Below are 21,629 nucleotides of genomic sequence, written 5' to 3'. Positions count from 1 at the left end.
TAGAAATCCGGAAGGAAAAAGGCCAAAGGGAATACTTTTCTTTTGGATTCTATTAAGAATTTGGCACCTGTAAGAAAAAAGGCGTTGGACAAATCCCCAGTAGTAACCTGTTTACAAACAATTCCCACCGACCCACCCCCAGGCGATGCTGATACTGCGAGAGAGGAGAGGTGGGCAGACCAGAGGTCAGTCACAGGACTCACGCAGCAGGGGACAGTGTGGCCACTTCTCTGTGCGCCAGTCTCCATATCTGTGACATGGAGTTCACCGTATCTGCTCTGTGGCACCGTATCTGCTCTGTGGGTACGATAAAGGGACACGACCCTTTGAGAAGCCACTGTCTCACTCTGAGGTGGTGCACAACTGTTAGCACAAGGATCCCTACAACTAAAGTGATAATAATGCATCAGTTGTAACAGGGAACAGCAGAAACCTGGCTTGGGGAAGGGAGAAGCTTCCAACAGCCACTGAGAGTTACTTTGCATAACTATGGCAACTTGGCTAGCTGCATAATTGTGTTAAGTAGCTGTCCAGAGGGGCTTGCTGCACAGGGGTTCCTCTGTTTCACACCTCCGCCCGACTCCTGAGGGCAGCCAGACAATGGACAGACAGAGTCAGCTGTGGGAGGGGTCGGACACAGGGTTATGAAGGAGGTGCCGGGATTTAACTAGGCCAGGGAGCCATTTTCTCTCTCTGTAACACTCAGCTTAGAAAGGAGAAGAAAGCAGGACGCAGCAGCCATGCGGGACACTCTTAACCTTGCGGTCTGGGAAGGAGAAGTGCTCTCGGTGTGGGGAGCAGTGGTGAAGAAAGAGACATGCTGTCTGTGGCAAGGGACTTCTGCCATGCGGTTTGAAGGGAGCGGTGAGAGAGAGAAGTAAAGCTCTGGCTGCCTCCGAGCTGCACAGGACTTCCTTGCAAGATCCTGTCCTGCTGCACCTGGATTCTACCTGGACTATTAAGACTTGTGCCTTTCCTGAGTTTCACCATGATCCAGAGTAAGATGGCACATCCCTTTCTGGAATATTGTATCAAGGCCAACAGCAATGTATTCCAGATCCCGCACAGATAAGGGCATGGGAAACTTTTGGGGGAGCTTTTGGCCAGTAGCCTGGAGGGGAGCATGGGAAGTGCTGGGTCGCATGGGAAAGGAGGGCTCTGAGCTGAGGTGCTCTGGGCCCCACCAAGGCTGGAATGTTGTAATGTAGTAAATAAAGACCTGCTCCTTCCAGCATTAATTATTGACTCGTTCTCCAAGGTGCCACGTGGACAGGCCCCTGTCTGCCCACTTACAGTTTGGTGAACTCTGTAACACTGTCAACATATATGCCACTATGGACTGGATGGTTGTGATCCTGATCTGCAGTTATTTTTTGCTTTTTTCCTCCTCCACAATCTCTTACCCACCATCACTGGGCCAAAGGGCTGAGGAGAAGCTATATAAGAAGAGCACCCCTCCACACACACACCCTGTCCCAGGGTGCCGAGGATCAGCCTTCTTCACCCACCAGGATGGGCCCGCCCTCTCCCAGGAGCTCTGAGCCCCAGGCTGGCATCCCCTTGCTCTCTCACACCACCCTTGCTCACCTTACAAGAGCAGCGTTCTCTCTTGGAAATGAATTACAATCAATTTCCATTCTGCATAGGAATGGGAAGGACACTGGCCTAGAAAAGTCCTGAGCTACAGGCCTCCCAGCCATATTGCAAACACACTGTACAGCTTCACCCACTTTCCTCCTTGGATCCACTGTGGCCGCTGCAGGCAGTGACCAGCCCAGTGAGGCAGAAGGCCAGCATTCCGGGTGCCGGGGGATCTAGGCTCTGGCCCTGGGCTCCCCTGTGCCCTCCCAGCTGCTGGGCAACACACAGGCCCTCTCGGGGCTTCAGTTTTCCCACCTGTAAGTTGAGGGGTGACTACTGTTCCAGGCAGTATCATCCAAGGGTCCTTCCAGTCCTAATTCCTCCAGTTCTGGGAAATCTACACGCATTTCCTGATTCACACTGACTCAGAGAAGCACCAGGCCTGCTGGGTTGAGCTGAGGGAACATGCAGCCTGACTGGGACTGCGTGCTCTTCCAACGGTGAAGCAGGGCGGGCTGTGTGCACCGTGAAGGCCGGGCCCTCACCGAGCACCAGAGCATCCCTGGCACCGAGGAGGCACCCGCTGGACTCGAGTCCCAGAGCAGCACCGTCCTACACTGAGGTAGGGAAGGACGTGGTGGGGAGGAGCAAAGCTCCACTCACATGGGGCGTGGAACATGACGAGGACAGAGGAGTGCTCCTTCACAAACTGGTCAAAGTCTTCATCGGTCAGGTGATAAACGGAGCCGCCCTCATCTGCCCAGGGTGTCTCGGGGACCTGGGGCTGTGGCGGCTGTGGACTGGAAGACCAAAAACAGGCAGAGCTCAGAGCAAGCCCTGGGGCCTAAGCAGCCCTTACAAAATCCAGCCCCCAGCACAAAGCCCCCACTACCTCAGCATGGCTGGCTGCAGGGGCTCACCAGATATCCCCCCCAGTGAAGGGGTGAAAGAGTGAGTGGTCTGGCCCTGCCCAACCTCCACTGTCCCCTCAAAGCCTCACAGAAGTGCTTAGCTGATATCCCATCACGAACAGCAGCGTTTAACCAAAGCTTTCTAGGCAGCTCAGGAAATCTCACAGGTCCCAAGGAATCTGGAGGTCTGTAAATTTCTCAAGCTCTTTCAGACTTTCAGCAAACTGGTGAGAATAAACAGAACAGCAAAGAGCATGGCCTTTGGAAGCTCACTGTTGTGTTTAGTAGTGCCCCACAGGTAGGGTGGGGCAGGGGGAGGAACCCTGCAGGGGAAAGGGTGTAAATGTGGGGCTGAGAAGGAAAGAGAGAGGCCAGGCGTCTCAGAAAGACCAAATCTGGGCCAGGAAGGGAAAGGGAGGCTGCCACAGGGTGACCAGCTTGGGAGGAAGTTATGATACGGAAGCGTGAGGCCAAGGGAACAAGGCTGGGGGTACCCTAAGTACAACGGTGTTTCCATTACAGAGAACAGGAATGAGGTTATCTAGTTCTGCCCGAGGCAGAGTGTGCGAGCAGAAAGAGCTGCTTGGGGTCAGTCCAGATCCCATCTCCACCATTGCTGGCTGCAAAACCTCGGGAACTGCCCAGCCTCCCTGGAGCCCGGTTCGGCCAGGGAGAGCCAAGTGCTGGTTGCAACAGCAGCAGGCTGAGCTCGGAGGCTCTTGGAGGCCCTCTATGGCTCCAAAGTTGAGGACAAGACTGCTGCTGACACAAATTCTCTGATGCTTCACTGCCACAAGCACCTTAACTCTTGCTTTGAAAAAACCCTTTAAGATGACAAATGTGAAAAGACAACCACTGTCCCTGCCTCTGAGAGTCTAAAGTAGAAAAGTATGAAGTTCCAGCAGCCAGGCCTGAGAATTTATGAGACCAATGTGGTCAACACAGCGGAACTGGGACCCCCACCCCACAGCAGGGCCTGGCTGTGACACCACCCTCACCGTCAGGGGCCCTCCGGGCTTCGAACTAGGCCCCACTGGCAGCTTCGGTCACCCTGTCCCGCATCACGGGAAGTGGTGGGGAGATGGCAAACCGCTCTGAGACCCTGCACACCCAATGACAAATGGGGCCTCAGGACGAGTCATCAGCCAGACAACGGTCTCCGACCAACACAAGGAAACCTAGGTTCTTATACTTGGGCTCAGAACACCACCCCCTCAAAACACCACTAATTCTACTTCAGGGAATCTTTACAATACGCCTGCACACATCAAAATTAGGTACATTAAAAGGTATTCATTGTAGATGATTTGTCATAGCAAAAGCTGAGGATAACCAGAGTTCACTGGTGGAAGATGGTCAGGCTCACTGCTGTCCGTCCGTCCGTCCAACCGTCGGCACACAGAGAGCAAGGGAGCTCCACACACTGACGCGGGTGGACTGCTGGGACACACAGAATGGGCCACACCGTGCTAACAAATCTGGGAGAGTTTGAAAACACTCACTCATGGTTGGCTTGTGTCTACAAAGAGAAACTAATCAGTTGTTACCTCCAGGGGGTCGGAGGGAGAGCAGGATGGAGGAGACAAGTAGAAGCAGGACTTTTCAATGTATAATTCTTAAGTATCATTTAAAAATTACTTTAATTACATGGATGGAATGTATTCAAATATTAAAATAACTTCTAAAATCCAGTGGGCGCACACACACTGCATGCAGGAGCCATGGCTCAGTGGAGTCATGCTCTGCAAGCACATGACAGCACCTGGGAAACTTCTAGGTAGACACGGCAGAGAACACACTCCAAGACCCCTGAATAACAAACAGTACAGGTGTTTTTTCCTTTTTTCTCTTTTTAAATACGAATGCACAAGAGCAAAAAGACAACCATGAATAGAGGAAAAAAAAATCAGTGAACTTTTGAAGTTAGGAAAATGACTTGGCCAAACAGAGGGCAGAATGTTGAGGTGCTGGGTGCAGAGGGCACAGGGCCCGAGAAGCGCACCAACGGGCATGGCAGGGGCTCCCTCGGGCCCAGAGGCCACCCCTTAGCAGCGAGGCCGTGGCCTGGGCCTGAAATAGGGGCACAGTTGAAAAGCCAGAGCAGCCAGGTGCTCAGATCCTGCCCCTCACTGTAGCAACCAGGCGAACACTCCCCCCGCACACACACAAGAGACAGCAGGAAATTTACTTTCTGGAGAGGACTGTGGGGCTGGGCTCAGTGGTAGGACTTTGGAAAGACAGGGATTGAGTTGCAGGCTAAGCTGCACACTGTTACTGGAGTATGCTTTCTATCATCTGTCTCGTTCTCATCTCTGTGCCTCCTGCACCGAACACACAGCAGACACCCAATAAACATGTTCTGAATAAATGACAGAGTGAGAGATGGATAGGGAAAGGAACTGGAGATGTTTGACCTAGAAAAGACCCAGGGAGCACAGTAACTAGCTTTGAATATTTCAGGCTGCATCAGGAAAAGAAATTAAGATTTCTTTTCTATGGCCCCCCAAAACAGAACCAACACCAATAAAGGGATGCTCCAGAGAAAGAATTTCAGCTTAACAGAAGTAGAAGCCTTCCATCTACAATGGGCTAGGCAGGAAAGAAAGCTGATCGGGGAGTCAGAAGACCTAGGATTAAGTCCTATTTCCTCCACTTACCAGCTCTAGGGGCTCAGGCAACTAACTTGACCCAAAACATCTACAAACCAGTACAGATGTGGGCCTTTCTTTATCTACTCCTCAGGCACGACTAGACAGACAATGGATATGAGACAGTACTTATAAAGTACTACCCAAATGTTCCTCGATTTTCATAACCTAAATCATAACAATCACTCAAACGTGAATGGACAGCCTACAATGCACCACAGCCCTGTTCTCAGGTGTCTGTGGGGCTGAGGCACCTACATCTACCCTAGAGGTGGCGGAGACGCTGAAGGGGACTGCTGGGGGCAGACTCACTGACGCTGACATCCCCTCCCAGCCCTGAGACTTGGAGTTCCCTGGTTCGCTCAAAGCACATCCTTGTCTGAGGTAGGTACCCGTGCCGTGGACGAGAAGATGCAACTCTAGGTAGGCCTTACAAGAAAACTTTGAGTTTGTTTTCAGCTTGCTTCGGGTCAGTATAAATACACACAGGCAGAAATGGTCAGCTGGGTGAAAATGGATCACCACTTCTGCATACTCCACCTGCTAAACTCAACACAGACCATGCAGTCTGCAGAGGGGCCTGGGAAACAGCTGTCGGAAGCACAGAGGGCACTGCTCCTGTGGTCAGTGCATCCGCCCCATGGCCCTGGCACACCAGGGACTCCCTGCCCGGCCCCCCCACCGTGCCCACCCACCAGTGCCACTCGTCAGAGGGCAGGATCTGGGCTCTTCTCTCCTGAGCTTCTGAAAGCCATTCAGAGTCAGTGAGGCTTGATCCCCCCTCACCCTGTCCACGCTGGGCTGCCACAGCTGTGAGCAATGGAGAGGCCCAGGCAGGAAGGGCAGGAAAGAAGGGAACGTGGGTCACTGCTACCCTCCGGGATTTGGGGGAAATCTGGTAAAAACTTAAAACACTGGCACTCAGAGGTTGGTATATGTGCGTGTGGGGGAGGGGGTGGTGAGTTCAAGCTTTCCTTTTGTTTAACTATATTTTTAAGATTTTCTATAATAACATATATCACCTGAATAACCTTAAAATCTGATTTTAAAAGATTTTTTAAAAATTAAGCCAGTTGGTGGCACAGTGTCATTGCTCTTCCTGGAATGAGAGATGAGGCAGCTCCCTGGGGCCCTTCAGGAAGCCATCTCCGTGCCCCACTGTGCCGGGGGAGCATGCTGCACCCTGTTCTGGGAGGAGCTGCCCTCGTGTGGTCCCCAACACCGTGATCAGGGGCTGGGTAGCTCTGGAGGGGCTGCCAGGGAGACCCAGATGCTGTCTTCCCTTCTCTGGAGCTACCCCACCAGCTGTCTCAACCTGGAGCCCCAGAGTGAACTGGAACCTGCTAACAAGGCGAACGAAGAGAGGGAGGAGAGGCGGGAAGTAGGGAGGCACCAACCCAGGGCACAGATCAGGAGATAGCCCTGGGTACAGGCCAGAGACAGTCGGGTGAGGAGCTGGGGTGGCAGCGTGCAGACAGCAGCGTGGGGGACAGAGTGGCAGGCCATAGAGGAGACAACAATCCGTCTCAGAACCCCCACTGGCGTGTCCCCTTGTCTACAGTTAGCAAGCAATTCTCTCAACACTTTTTAAAAATTCCAAACCTATCCTTCCAAAAAGATATGAGTCTATTTTGAAATCAGAAAAGGTTAGAGAAGGGGAGGGAAGCAGACAGATTTTTATGCTCTGGTGACAAATGAGATTGCTATTTGTTGAAACCTTCTCCCAAAGCAGAGCAAGATGTGCCTGGCTGCAGGAGAGGACATGCTTACTGCCCAGTGAGAAAGGAAGGTGGAGGCAGCAAAGGCCCAGGTTAGGGCAATGAGTCTGTGATAACGGGCAGCTGCCTCCCTGGGCAGGGGCTGGAAATGAGGTCATAGATGGGGAAAGCGATTTGAAATGCTCCCAAGAAATAAAGGATGCTATGCAAGCATGGTGTTGTCGTGGTGTTTTATCCCCTAGGCTCCTGGGAACCGACAGAAGACAGAGTTTCAACTTCCAGAATCTAACAGTTGGTTTCTTGTGGGGGTTTTTTAGCAGGGGGTGGGTTCAAAATCCATCCTCTCTTCCCATTATGAAAATATACATTTTTCAACTTTCATATTTTTGGATAACTAATTGTTTAAGTCTGAGCCCCTCAGGTAATGATGTTAATAAATGGCCCTGGCTGGTGTAGCTCAGTGGATTGAACACGAACTACGAACCAAAGGGTCGCTGGTTCAATTCCCAGTCAGGGCACATGCCTGGGTTGTGGGCCAGGTCCCCAGTGAGGGCCATGTGAGAGGCAACCACACACCGATGTTTCTCTTCCTCTCTTTCTCCCTCCAATCCCATTCCTCCCCCTCCCTCTAAAAATAAATAAATAAAACCTTAAAAAAAAGTTAAAGATTTTTCAAAATAAATATCCACCAGCCACTAAGGGAAGGGTTCTGACCAAAATTCAGGGGAGTGGGGGTGGATGGGGGGGCTGCCACGGGGGGCGCCTGCCCTGCTGCTTGTCAGCTGCAGGAGCTTGGGCAAACTACAAGCAACCTCGTCACTGTGCTCAGTTACGTCCTTCATCAAGTGAGGGCAATGATACTACTTTCTTCATAGGGATGTTCTGAGGATTGTATGAGAATCCACATAAAGTGCTTAGAACAGTGCCGGCCACAAAGTGGAGCCCTCCAAATGTTAGCTGGTATTATGCACAAGTAACCACGTATCAGCAATGACTGGTAAGCACCAAACTGATGCCAGGCCAAGCACAGAACAAGCAGGAGGAGAGCTCACCTGGCTGGCCAGGGAGCGTTCCGGGAGAAGTGGGCCCCCAGACCTCCCACCCAACACCAGTCAGGGTCCATCCAACCATCATGCCAAAGTCACACGCTGAGCATGCGGGGGGCTCCAGGTAAGGGGATGGTTTAGGTTGTAAGAATCTAATCCCATTAAAACAGGGATCACAAGGCTGTGGGAAGTGCAGGGTGGACAGCAAAGCACTCTGCACACCTGTCATTAGAATCTTTCTTAGAAGCTGCTCAGCACCTAAGGCCGTGTTATGTTTGAAATAAGCACTCCATTGACAATTCTATTTTCAGACAGACCTACAGTGACAGGTCTCAAACCTGACATCCTGGGTGAGAAACTCATCTATCCACAAGACAGATAGTATAAGGAAAAACACTATTTGAAATGCGGTCATCACAGCTAAAGTGACAACAAATCCTCCCAACACCTGCATCACGAACTCAGAGATCCCCCACCCTCACGTAGAAGCAACCAGAAATAGCTGTGTGGGCAGCGCAACAACAGGTCCTTTCCCTCCTCATCCGCTTCCCCAAACTGTAGCCAGAGCCCCGGGGCGAAAGCCCACCCTGGGGCCTGGCGGATGCCCCTCCCTCCGGGCACCAGCCTCCAGCCCCCTGCCCGCAGGTGACTGCCCCACTTACTTCTTCAGCCACTCCACAATGTCCTCGGAGGTGGACCCATAGTTGTCATACTGGAACAGAAACCGTCCCTTCCTGTAAAACGTGCAGAGACAACGTGGGCTCAGCCGGGGATGCGAACGCCATCGCAGAGGCGGCGGGCGTCACAGGGAGGCTGGTGACTTACTCAAAGTAGCAGATGGTGGGGTAGCCCCGAACACTGTACTCCTCCTTGATGTTGTCAAATTCCGAAGGGTAGATGTTCATCCCGGCCAGCACCTAAGAGCAAAGCGAGAACAGGCCTGTCAACTCTCTGCCTCACAGACACCTCACCTTGTCCACGTGCCTCCTATTGAGCTGCCCCATCAAAATGATGGGGACATAACGGAAAGTCCCACACACGGATGCGCAGCTCGGGGCAGCGGGAAGCAAGGTGAGCTAAGCCAGCTGGGAATGAAGGCTGGGAGCTCTAGAAGAGGCGCCTGGGCCCAGGTGCCTCTACACAGGTGTTCTCTTTCACCTGCCCTGTAGAGACCATCCCAGACCAAACACAGAGCTCTGAGGTTTGAGGAAGACACCTGGCCTTGCTACTAAATTCAAACAGACCCTAGAGTGGACCACTCTCACCTTTGTACCTTATGCTTTTTCTATGCCTATGTCAACTAAGGTTGTACTCTACTCCCTAATTACAGAATCTCCGTTCAGCCACTCCACAATGTCCTCAGACACTTTCCCGGACCCCTCATGGCCTGTCCTCCATCTGTCTGCTTAGGCTTTATGTGCAATGTTATCAAACCTACAGCTCTGTGTGTTCAAGGAGAGTGTGTGGTGCTCATGCCGATGCGCCTGCCTAGCTCTCCTCCCTCCAGGCTTTGCTGGGCCTCCCCAGCCCGTCTGTGACCACACTCCGCAGTCGGAACACACTCCAGCTGCAGAGGTCCGCGCATCCAACCGCCCTGAATGGGGAAGGGGGGTTTTAGTAGCTCTATTCCTGATGACAGGGCTGTTCTAAGAACGACCTAAAACTCCCTTCCTGAAGCAGAAACCTTCCCCTCTGGAGGGGGATCAGGTGCCCAGAAAGAGGACTTTGAATCCGTTCCCACAGAGAACGAAGACAGAGCAGCCAGGTCCAGGAAGGCTGTTCCACAAAAGCAGGTGGCAGAGACGACAGGGGAAAGGAGGTTAGAAAGAGCAACCCAGGAAGCTGAATTTTGCTGAGCAATAAATACATAAGGAAGCGCAGGAGGGGAAAAAGGAAAACAGCATTTTCATCAGACAATGAACTTGATTCAGAAGACTGCTTCCACATGGGAGTCATGTGACTTTGGGCAAGTTGCTCACCCTCCCTGAGTGAGGTTCCTTGTTTGGAAGATGTGGGTGATAAAACCATCACCACAGGGCTCCTAAGAGAACTGGATGAGATGATCCACGTCAGAGATTTCAGCACAGAACATGTATGTGCTCAATAGTCAAGTTCTTCATTTCCTGCCAGACCCTCCCAGCATGCGGCCACCTGTGCCTCTGACCGCTCCACCCAGAGGCATCCAAACGTGTCTCTTCAACTGCTTTAAGTCCCTAGAACGACGCCCGGTGCACAGTGAACGCGTGCTGAATCACTGCGGTTCTTCCCTAGCCCATTTTGAGATGCTGCAAGGAATATAGGAAAAATAAGCCTGAAATAGAACTTACTCGAAGTGCTGGAACCTTCTAAAAGCCATCCTGTTCATTTTGCCAGACTGATTCAGCAGCCTTTTCCAGTAAAAATGATCTACTTTAAAGTTCTTTTTTTATGTCCAATTGATCTCTCTACTGTCAGTGCACATTCACAAGATTAATCTTCCTCATCCTCCTCTTTCATTACATCACTTCCCTGCATAAAACCTTTCAAGTCCATTGAATACATGCTGAAGTCGAACTTTACACTCGAAGGCCATACAGTCTCTAGCTCATTTCTTAATTCCCCTTTCTTATAAAACCTAACTGAACACCTGCTAGGGTCTAGACTTTCTTCACTCCCCCAGATGAGACAGTTTGAAATCTCTGCTCAGGGAGGGAGGTGGGCCGAGTGCTGCCTGAGGCACCTTGCAGACAAGCAGTGACCGCAGCGGCCAGGAGGTGGGTGCAGGGTCAGGACTCGGGGTGTGCATGCTAGCCCCCCACCTAGTAGATAGATGCATTCCCTCGAACAAGTCATAGCTAACTATGCCTTAGTTTCCTCGTCTGTAGTCACCCCCTATGGTTGCTGTGAAGGTTAAATGAAATAGTGCAAGTATCCACAAAGCTCAACATATGCTACCTGTCTTCCTTACCACTGCTGAGAGGCTCTGCAACTCTCGTCTCATTTCCAGAGCACACGCTGTGCCCCGATGGTGTCTCCCTGTCCCCTGGCTTGAGATACCCACGCTCCGCCTCTCGGCTCCCACCAGAGACTCATTCATCCTTAAGGCAAATCAAATCCCACCTTACCTGGCAGCCTTTCCAAATCACCTTTGCTTATAACGAACTCAATTCTCTGAGTTTCTGTAGCACTTCTGTACTACTTGGGGGACACTTATTAGTTAACGGGATAAATATTTTTTGAACAACCACGTACAAATGCCTTTGGAGTTTATGAAGGTGAATGAGGCAAAACTGGTCTCAGTCTAAGGAAAGCTAAGGCCACGGCGCCTGCCACCGAGCCAGCTGTGCCTGGGGCCATTCCGTTGGCATGACACGCTCTTTCTCCTGTGCAGCCGTGTGGTGACAGGACTGACCACGGACACTCCACAAGGCCAGGGACATGTGAATTTATGCCCAAAGGAGGGTGCGATTTCCACAGATGTTCCAGAAAAAAGGAGGCAAGATGAAAGAAGACTCGCCCGAGAAAAGGGGCGTGTCAGTGTAACAATTGCAGGATGCAGGGCGGGACCTAAGAGAAGGCGGGATGGCTTCACTGAGGTTACTTTGGAAGGCGCTCATGCCTGAGAAACCAGAACTTCATTCGGGAGTTGCAAGAGAGCTATGGAGGGTTTCCAGCCACATATTTTTACGTACAGAGGTTGGGCTGCAGGAGAAGGTCATCTGGCAACCACCTCGTATGAGCTAACCAGGGCCTGAGCCAGGATGGCGGGCAGGAAGAGGACAAAGGCTGTGAGGGCAGAGTGACAGGATGATGCCCCGGCATGCTGGCAGAAGAACCTGGGGTACTCAGGAGAGTTGAGAAGAAAAAGCTGGGTGTATGCCAGATGGAAAGACTGAGTTTTACTTTAGACAGCCTGCTTTGGGGATACAGGGAGAAAAACCCAGACCGAGGTGTCAAGCAGACTGATACGCGGTGGTGGGGCTACAGTGCGGTGAAGCTGTGGAGCAGATAAAAATCACTGAGGGGCAGACAGGCCATGACGAGACACGAAAAGCTCAGCGCCAGGCCCTTGCTCCAATGTGATAATAAGCAAGAAAAGAGGGTGGAAAGCAGCACCTGGGGAGCACCCCCGTCCAATGAGTGAGAGGAGCAGTAAGTACAGAGTGGTGGGGTGTCAATCATCTGTATCTGTTAAGTGTCTGGGGGTTACAGTGCCATCTCTGCACTCCAGCCCACTTGCTCTCCACAGTACCCCGGTGAGGGGCACCATCATCGTTTACAGATGGGAAAATGCAGGAGCCAAAGCTCTTTGCCTAAGATCTCCTGACCACTTGCTGAGAGCCAGCACCAGTCTGATTTGCAGAAATCTGTCACCACGACTGACCCACTTCATGGTGTTGATACCCAGAGGGTCCCCTGTGGCCACGGTTAATAGTAGACTCAGTGTGGACATCGATCTGGTGAATGGGAAGACGGACGGGGACATTCTGACGGCTGCTCTGACCAGGGAGCAGCGATGGCTGCTGACGAGGACGTCCATCAGCAGTAGATGGAACAGACACGGATGAGTCACCAGACACCAGTGACAGCGAAAAGGCAGCAGATCTGAGTCTGGAAAATGGCAAAGGCTGCGCATCCCTGACCTGGCCTGGCTTCTGTCTTAATGACATCTTCAGATTGGACACCTCCCAAGATATCTGCAGAAGAGGCAGATTTATGGCCCCTGCCATGGCCATGGCCAGCCAGAAAGGGCTCAAAAGTGACAAAGATGAAGAGGAGACAGGAGGTACTGAACCGGATGGATTTAGCAGTGGGGACGGAATGGCTTTTGATTTCAGGGGACTCTCGGCCCACCGCTGCCCTGTGTGTGAGGACACAAAGGAACACTTCTGGTCATGCTGCTTCTAGGGAGCTGTGGCTGCGCCACGTGCCCAGGCCTCCAGATGCCACCTACAGCGGGTGCCCACAGTGGCCAGGACCCTTCTGCTTTATGGAGCTGGGAAAAGATGAGAACTTGTCCAAAGAAAGCAAAGGTGCTTTCCTAAGAACTAATGGGAAAACAAAACAAAATAAACCACAATCAATAGAATATGGAAGCATGGAAAAGGATGAGTTCACACCACACAGGAGCCTCCAGCCGAGGAAACTAACACCTGGCTCCCCAAGTGTCCGGACCATCCCACTGACTTTTCTGTAATGTTGACTGGGGGATTGGAAGGGCCACACTTTCAGCTTCTGGACCTGGGCACTCTAACACGAGTGATCTTCAGGGCTACTCCTGCAATGAGCCTCATGTGAACCAAGAGCCAGGGGGAAGGCCTGTGCTCTCTGCTGAATCAGAGCCCCTGTGCTCAAGAAGCTCACATTTCAGTGAGAAAATCGTAAGTATCAAGTGGTAAACAAAGTGATTTAGAACAAAAGCAAAGATGGGCAGACCTGGCCGTGACTGTGGGGACATACTCGGCGGGAGTGTGGGAGGGGCCTGGAGGAACACTGAGTTTAGCAGGTAGATGCGGAAATGGCTGAGAATCTTCCAGAAGGTGCATGAGCCTGGCACCAAGACCTTGCCGGCTTTGGAGGGGCTGGCCAGGCAATCTGCGATCTGACTGTGGCTGGAGCTGCTCACCTCCTACCGCACCGGGGTGTGCGAGTTGAGCAGAGCAGCTTTCTGAAAGTGTAAGTGGGTGCAGGTAGGAGAACACTGTGGATAATTAAGTCTTTTCTCCAGGCGAAATAATCTTAAAATATGGTATCTACTGAGGCTCCCAAATGTGAAGTGAAACGTCCCCAGAGTGATGTATGTGTGCCCCACAGCCAAACGTCTGCAGGCAAGTTGCTAAAAATTCATTTAGTAAGAAATAAGCAGGACCTGGGTACCCCCAGAATGAGGTCAAAGAGAAAGCATTGGTTCTTTGCAACCCAATCTCGCAGCCGCCTAGCAGAGCTGTCGCTATGCCCAGGTGCTGCCACTGAAACTTTTCAAATTGACTCTGAACTAATCACCAACTTAATTTGATCCATAAAGATCACGATGAGGTTTTAAGACTTAGAATGGGACTTTGGCCGGCCCTTCCCGATGACCTTTCATCAAAGGCGTGTGGATTTTTTCACGCTCCCTAGAGAAGCTAGCTGTTGCTTTTCTGTTGCTACCAAGAACCACGCCCCCACCCCCCCAAAAAACAAAACCTAACAAACAAAACCTCCAAAACCTCTGTGGCTCAGGGCAAATACAAAAACAGACAGCCATACAGCACAGAAGGGACAAGCCCGGCAGGGTAGTGGGACTGTCACTGACTGACCCCCAGCCCTGGGGGAGGCCTGACTGCCCAGCCGCCCCTCCCCACTCAGGGACCATCCCTGGCGGTTCCAACTGCTCTGCAGGCCAGTCTCCTCGGGGGCTCCTCTTCCCCTCATTTGCCCTAAAGGGGGCATCCCTAAGACAGCCCTGTGTCCTGTGTGCTCTGCCTCGCACAGCCTGAGCTCTTTCCTTCAGAGACTGCCTGCTCACCTGGGGCTCCGCTCCTCACCCGCAGTCTGCTTCCTGCCATCCTTCCCGCCTCACAGGAACTGAGGAGTTCCAGCAAACCTAGGCAGGAGACTGCCTCAGGGACCTGCTCATGTTTCCAGCCACCACTGGTGTCACTGTGCCCCATTCTCTGCCAGTGGATTCCCCATCATCAGGTGCCTTGGCCCACTGTGGAGCCCAGGGCCAATAATCCTGGACCCTGATGGTCTGCTGTTGGCCACTGGCCTCCTGGAAACACCTCTTGTGCTTCTTGCTGTTTTCTTGGCTATTTCATTACCGGCCTTTGACAGGAGCTAAACTCTCCTGGTCCCAGCAACTCCGCGGAGACCTCATATTCCCTTAAGGCAGGTCTCTGAACCATATACCAGGGCAGCATGGTCAGCAGCAGGAGGACAGCTCCCCACCATGATTTTTAAACTGGTCCATCCCCCACCCTGGCTCCTTAGCCACCTGAGAAGTCTGAGAAGCAGCCAGCCCTGCCTGGCCCGTGGGGCCTCACTTACAACGTGGCCTCGCAGCTGGGTGGCAGCCTTCTGGAAATGCGGCATTATCCTCTTGCACATGCTGCACCCTGGTCACGGGAAGGAGAAAAACCAAACTTGGTTACAGTGGGTGCTGGGCCGTGCGCTCCCCACTCCCTCCCTTCAGGGTGACCTCTATCCACAAATATTTACCCAGCCTCCAGGAACACATAAGGAACTAGAGGCAGAGACCCTGGCCCCCAAACAGCTTACATTCATGAAACAGGACAGTGACTTAATACATGTGGGACCTACTAAACAAATATGACACAGTTGGGGAAGGGCAAAGCAATGAATGATCTGGAGATGACAGTGAGCTCAAGAGGAATTCAGGGAACCAGAATCACTGCCAGAGCACCGCTTCATGCAGCTAAAAGCCTCTCCTCACTGTCAGCCAGGGGCTGCAAATGAACCTGATTCAAGTACCATTAGGAAAAAAATGTGCAGCCACAAATACAGTGACTCTTGGGATTTTTGTGCCTCTTTTCCTTCATTAACAAGGATAATTATCCAATGACTGGAGGCAGGCCTGAGATGCAAATGCTGGCTCTTGGCCCCATGGGAAGAGCGGCAGGCCAGGATCACACACCGAGTTCTCATCTTCCCTCCACTTGCTCAATGGCCCTGGACAGGTCACTTCCTTTCTCTGGGCTGCTGCTCCTTCCGGCAGATGAGCAGGGTTGGACCAGATAGTTCTGATGTCAGAAGATTCTGTGACATCCTTGGCTCAACCCTCTCTGGGGTTCTGTGGACCACCATAGTCACACTCCTCTCCTGGGGTGCTGAAGCCCCCCAAGGCTTGTGGAGCTCATGGCCAAGACAGCCAGACCCCAAACATCCACTGCTACTGTAGCATGGCCTTGATTTAAACCCCTCTCCTCCCTGCAAGCAGAGGCAGCCACGTATCAGCACAGATCCTGCAGCACACGAGCACCGTTTCCTCAGAGGTGAGGGATTCTGGCACACAGGGCTGTTTCTCTTCATCTGACAGCCACTCTGCTGCAACACTGGCTTTGAGGCACCTGAAGGCTGCAGACGGCAAAGCTGCCTGGAACCCCACATTAGGCTGGTTCTTTTCTCGACACAGAACGGCGCAGACAGGGCCACACAGGGCCACACAGGCAGCAGGCTAACAAGTTCTAATCTGTGCTTAGCTAACGTCTTGGCAGGCCGTGGGCAGAGTAACAGAGATCAGAGAGATGCTCACACCCATGAGCGGATGAAGACCCTGGGGAACTGTGAGCAGGTCCAACTCCTCCAGGACCACCTGCACCTCCCAGTACCCAGTTCACTGGAGAAGATGTGATGCAGGATATTTTGACAAAAGACTCTCAAAATGCCCATGGCCCCCTCCTTGGCATTCCTGCCTGGCAGACAGATGGCCACAAACACACCAGCATATGAAGCCTGAGCTTTCAGTTCATGCCATGAGTCCAGGCTCAGACTCAGGGACACTCCAGAGAACAGGAGCTCTCTCAAGGTCAGTCCGCAGAGTGGAGCCCAGGCATTTGCTCTCGGAAGATGAGATGTGCTTTCCCCAGTAGCTGCCTCCACAGCATGATCCCCACAAACGTGAAGGAAAGAATATGACACTTGTTGTGGGACTTAGCCCCCACTGTGGGGACTCAGAGGAGAGAATGGAAACAGAAGCAACAATGCCAACTTCACTGGACACCTGTGTTCCCCCAGGTGGACACCACGCAGAAGGGATGATGGGAGGCCACACAGCAGAGGACGGCGCTCGGCCCTAGCAGGGAGACCCAGGTCAGCATCTCCCCTTGACGATTTGCTGCCTACGTGACCCTGGGTTAGTGACATAAGTGGTGTGAGCCTCAGCTTCCCCACCTATGAAGTAGAAACAGCGCCTGCCCTGTGGGCTGAGGGACAGAGCTAACACCTGGGAGGGTGACCAGAGCCAGGCCATCCAGCAGGGGAGGCTCAGCCAACACAAGGCCTGAGAGTTTGCCTTCTGGCCCATGAAAAAACATTCCCACAGGGAACAGAGGAAGTCACTCCACTCCCCAGGAGGGGGAGTGAGGGACACACTTGCAGCCCTTCACCCACTCTTACTCAGTGACTTGTGAGATGGGGGAGTTTGACATCCACTCCGCTACATTCATCAGTCAGGAGCCTAATTTATTACCTGTCCCCACAGGTGTGGCCTAACTCTTCCAGCTCTACCTGTCTGCAGCCTGCAGCAATATTATCCCCCAAGTCCCCTAAAGAAGTGGGGAGTTGGTCAGCTGTCCTCGTGGGTAGAGGTCAGCAGCACTGGGGGAAGTGGTAACAGAAGAGTAATAGGAAGCTAAAGGCCAGGCCAGTTTCCAGTCAAATCTGACCAAAAATAGAGGTGGTGCTGAGACCCCTGTCTGAGTTTATTTTTCAATTGCTTCAACTGGGAGGCAGTGGAAGAGACAAGACTAATTAGCCCTCTCACACCCAAAGGTTAGAGCAGCCAGTCCATTATTTTCTCATTAATTCAATGAACATTTACTGAATAAACAGTAGGACATGGGGACCCAGATTCCTTGTCACAACCAAAGACTCTCACCGCCTTTGGGTTCCTTCACGCCAAACACAGTCCAAGGGCCTCCCAGTTAAAGTGCTGTGTGTAAGCTGAATCATGAGGCCATGAAGGCTTGAGTGCATGGGTGTAATAAAAGCACAACTTGTTCCATTAAAAACAACAACAAAAGAATCCTGGGGTCACTTACCTGGCACCCAGGAGGTCATCTAATCCAACCTCTCCACCTGATTTGATCTTCACAGTTGCTCTGTGACACCTGCAAGGAACCTAACTTCTACCCAGCTTTCTGTTTTGCGAAGACAACTACCATGCTGCCGTCTCTGCCCATGGGGATGAGTAGGACAGGCTCGCCACCAAACAGCCTGGGAGTGGGTGTGGGAGACGACTCACATTCGGGTGCAGATTGTACGTAAGCCACTCTTTGTGAGTGATTACCTGGTGCCATCACATGAAACCCGCATGGTTATACCAGGATTCTGCCTTGTGACATGTATTGTGTACCAACATACACTGTCTCAACTCGCTGAGCCTCACTTAACCAACTCGCTGCGTCCTGAGGGTTCTGACATAAAGCAAAGGAGGCCCACCCTCAAAGGTTGTGTAGGCAGGTCAATTCCTCAAGAAGTTTCCTCAAGGAGAAACAAAATGAGGTGAAACCAAACAATGAACTCAGGATTCTTTTGTTGCTGTTGTTTTGTTAAAGTTTTTCCCCTTTAATTTTATTTAAGTCTATTTTATTGATTATGCTATTACAGTTGTCCCATTCTTTTCCTCCCCGTTATCTCTCTCCACCCAGCACCCTCCCCTGCGACCAACATCTCCCCGCTTAGTTCATGTCCATAGGGCATACATATAAGTTCTCTGGCTTCTCCATTTCCCACACTATTCTTAACCACCCCCTGTCTGTTTTGTACCTACCAATTATGCTTCTTATTCCCTGTACCTTTTCCCCCCGCCCCCACTGATAACCCTCCATGTGATCTCCAGTTTTGGGATTCTGTTCCCGTTCTAGTTGTTTGCTTAGTTTGTTTTTGTTTTTAGTTCAGTTGTTGATAGCTGTCAGTTTGTTGTCATTTTACTGTTCAGTTTTGATCTTCTTTCTTCTAGGTAAGTCCCTTTATTATTTCATATAGTAAGGGCTTGGTGATGATGAACTCCATTAACTTGACCTTATCTGGAAAGCACTTCATTTGCCCTTCCATTCTAAATGATAGCTTTGCTGGATAGAGGAATCTTGGATGTAGGTCCTTGCCTCTCATGACTTGGAATACTTCTTTCCAGCCCCTTCTTGCCTGCAAGGTTTCTTTTCAGAAATCAGCTGATAGTCTTATGGGAATTCCTTGGTAGATAACTATTCTTGTCTCCTGCTGCTTTTAAGCTTCTTTCCTTATCTTTAATCTTGGGTAATTTTAATTATGATGTGCCTTGGTGTGTTCCTCCTTGGATCCAACTTATTGGCACTCCCTGAGCTTCCTGGACTTGCATGTCTATTTCCTTTACCAGATTGGGGCAGTTCTCCTTCATTATGTTTTCAAATAAGTTTTAAAGTTCTTGCTCTTCCTCTTCTTCCAGCACCCCTACGATTCAGATTTTGGAACATTTAAAGTTGTCCCAGAGATTCCTCAGCCTCACCTCACTTTTTTGAATTCCTGTTTCTTCATTCTGTTCTGGCTGAATGTATATTTCTTTCTTCTGTTCCAAATCTTTGAGTCCTAGTTTCCTTCCATTCACTGTTGGTTCCCCATATATTTTCCTTTATTTCACTTCATGTAGCCTTCACTTCTTCCTTTATTTTGCATCCATACTCAATCATGTCTGTGAGCATCCTGATTACCAGTGCTTTGAACTCTGCTTCTGACGTGTTATCTCTCTCCTTGTTGCTTAGTTCTTTTTCTGAAGTTTTGATCTGTTCTTTCATTTGGGCCATATTTCTTTGTTTCGGTGCACCTGTTATGCTGTGTGGGGCGGAGCCTTAGTTATTTACTAGGGCAGGGCAACCCACTTTGCTGTGTTGTTGTGCTGTATGTGAGGGAGGGGTCAGAGAGGGAACAATGCTGCTTGCTTCTCTCTCAGCCAGTTTTCAGTCACTTACCCTGCTACCCACAAGCGAATTGGGCTCTTCTGGTGTGTTTGTGTATGTTCTAGGACCCCACTGTTCCCTCCAGTGGACTGTCCTGTGAGACTGGCAGTTTCTCCCACCGCCTCAATCCCCACAGGTTTTTACAGCCAGAGGTTAGGAGGCTTTATTTCCCCACGCTGGAATTCTGGGTTGTGTGGTGTGTCCTGCTCCCCAGTTGTTCTTCCTGGTTTATCCGCATGTGAATGTGGGACCACCCAGTCTGCTAGCCACTGCCTTTTCGCACATCCTCTCTGCTCCAGCTGCCTGTCTCCGCCCCTCGTACCGGTCTGGATGAATGTTCCTTCTTTAATTCTTTGTTTGTTGGACTGACATATAGTTCGATTTTCTAGCAGTTTGGGTTGTTTTTTATTTTTAAATTGGTTGTTGTCCTTCTTTTGGTTGTGCAAGGAAGCAAAACACCTGTCTACTCCTCCATCTTGGACAGAGGTCCAAGTTATTTTTAATGAAACAAAGTTGTACTTTTATTACACCCATGCACTCAAGCCTTCATGGCCTCAAAATTCAGCTTAGCTCTGGGACACACAGCAATTCTCTAACTGGGATATCTTTTAGTGCTCTGATCCTCTGATTGTGTTCAGGGTGAAGGAACCCAAAGATGGTGAGAGCCTTCAGTTGTGAACATAACAAAGAAAACGACCCAGGGTTAAAGTACAGACCACTCCAGGCAGAGCCAGATCTCACAGGAGGTGGGACACTGGGGCCTCCTTCCACAGGCAAGTATCTGGAGGGAGGTCAGGCAGGGGCCAACCAGCAGTCAACATGAGCTGAGAGAGGCTGTTGTCATGGTGAACAAGCCACAGGCCCCCGTCAGGCACAACCACCAGGACCCCACAGAAGGGCATCTGATGGGAAGTCATGATCCCCGGGGAGAGAATGGGAGGGGCCTTTGTTCAAAGAACTTCTCAGGAGAGGAGACTAGAGGAAGGCTTTTAAGAATAAAAAGAACTGCAGTGCCACAGCTCAGGATACCCATCAGAGCCACAAATGCACCTAGACACACCCACCTCCCACCACCCACAGCCCCTCTTTCTCCAGCCCTCAGGCCTTTGGCCTCCTAAAGGGCATGTGCAGTTCACAGAGTCACAGGTCTAGCTAAGGACCTCACACAGGTTCTGACCCAGGGTTTTTTATCTGCAGGTCAGGACCCACTAGACTACAGGGGTGGCCCAGACAGGAGATATCTGAGGCTGTGCAAGACTTACAGTCAACTACCCAACTCTGCTGTTGTAGCTTGAAAGCAGCCATAGACAACATGTAAATGAATGGACATGGCTGTGTTCCAACAAAAAATAATTTACAAAAAAAGGCATCCAGCCTAGGAGCCAGAGTTTGTTGACCCTTTGTTAGAGGGTTATGAGGTAGTAGGAAAAACTACTGACTTCTTTTAAATAAAACAGAATAAAAAAAATATCAGTGTACACTATATCTGGTAGAGTAAGTAGTTAGTATGGTTTTGTGAAAACTTTTGTTTCAACTTGTTTAATTTATATGTACTTATAGCACTGGATTGCAATGAAAAAATTTTAATGTGTGAAATGCAGTCAAAAAGTTTGAAGTCCACTGCTCTGATCTAATCCTTTTTCTTACATAAACAGAAACTAAAGAACAGAGAGGTGAAGGACTTGACCAAGGTCACCCAGCTCACTGGTGGCATACCTAGAATGAGAACCCAGGTATTCTGGTTGTCATGTCAATGATCCTTTGTTATTCCCATGGCCTCTGGTCTCATAAGAAACTAAACATAAATACTTAGCCACTTTCTTCCTGGTCCTGATCCCCACTCCCCTCCCAGGTGGCACCGCAGAGGCGTGCAGGACACAGGGCTAGAGGAGCAGCTGCCCCAAGGCCAGCCAGGCTCTGGGTAATGAGCAGCAGCAGCAGCAGCACCTTGGAGAGCGCACCGAGACTGAGGTGGCTCCACCAAGCACAGAGCTGGCAAGAAAGAGGATTCAAGCCCCAGGAGGCAGAGGGGTGAGGGAAGGTGGGGTACCTGAATGCAGACCTGTGTTGATGCTGGGTGGACCTGGGGGTA

The 21,629-nt window shown here is 51.0% G+C and overlaps 1 protein-coding gene across 1 annotated transcript in view; it reads right to left on the bottom strand.

Annotated features, from left to right (window-relative positions):
* PDIA5 (protein disulfide isomerase family A member 5) overlaps positions 1-21,629 on the bottom strand; it is an 88,719-nt gene that overhangs the window by 22,549 nt on the left and 44,541 nt on the right. Inside the window, exons 8-11 of the mRNA XM_045851351.1 lie at positions 14,913-14,980; positions 8,730-8,821; positions 8,567-8,638; positions 2,245-2,381 (exon numbers count right to left, since the gene is read on the bottom strand). Of these exons, the coding sequence (XP_045707307.1) occupies positions 2,245-2,381; positions 8,567-8,638; positions 8,730-8,821; positions 14,913-14,980 (369 nt within the window). The remainder of the gene's footprint in view (positions 1-2,244; positions 2,382-8,566; positions 8,639-8,729; positions 8,822-14,912; positions 14,981-21,629) is intronic.

The sequence above is a fragment of the Phyllostomus hastatus genome, unplaced genomic scaffold, assembly GCF_019186645.2.
Source record: "Phyllostomus hastatus isolate PE091 unplaced genomic scaffold, TTU_PhHast_1.1 phas_contig_86, whole genome shotgun sequence".
NCBI classification, from domain to species: Eukaryota; Metazoa; Chordata; class Mammalia; order Chiroptera; family Phyllostomidae; genus Phyllostomus; species Phyllostomus hastatus.
This window is presented reverse-complemented; position numbering and strand designations above follow the sequence as displayed.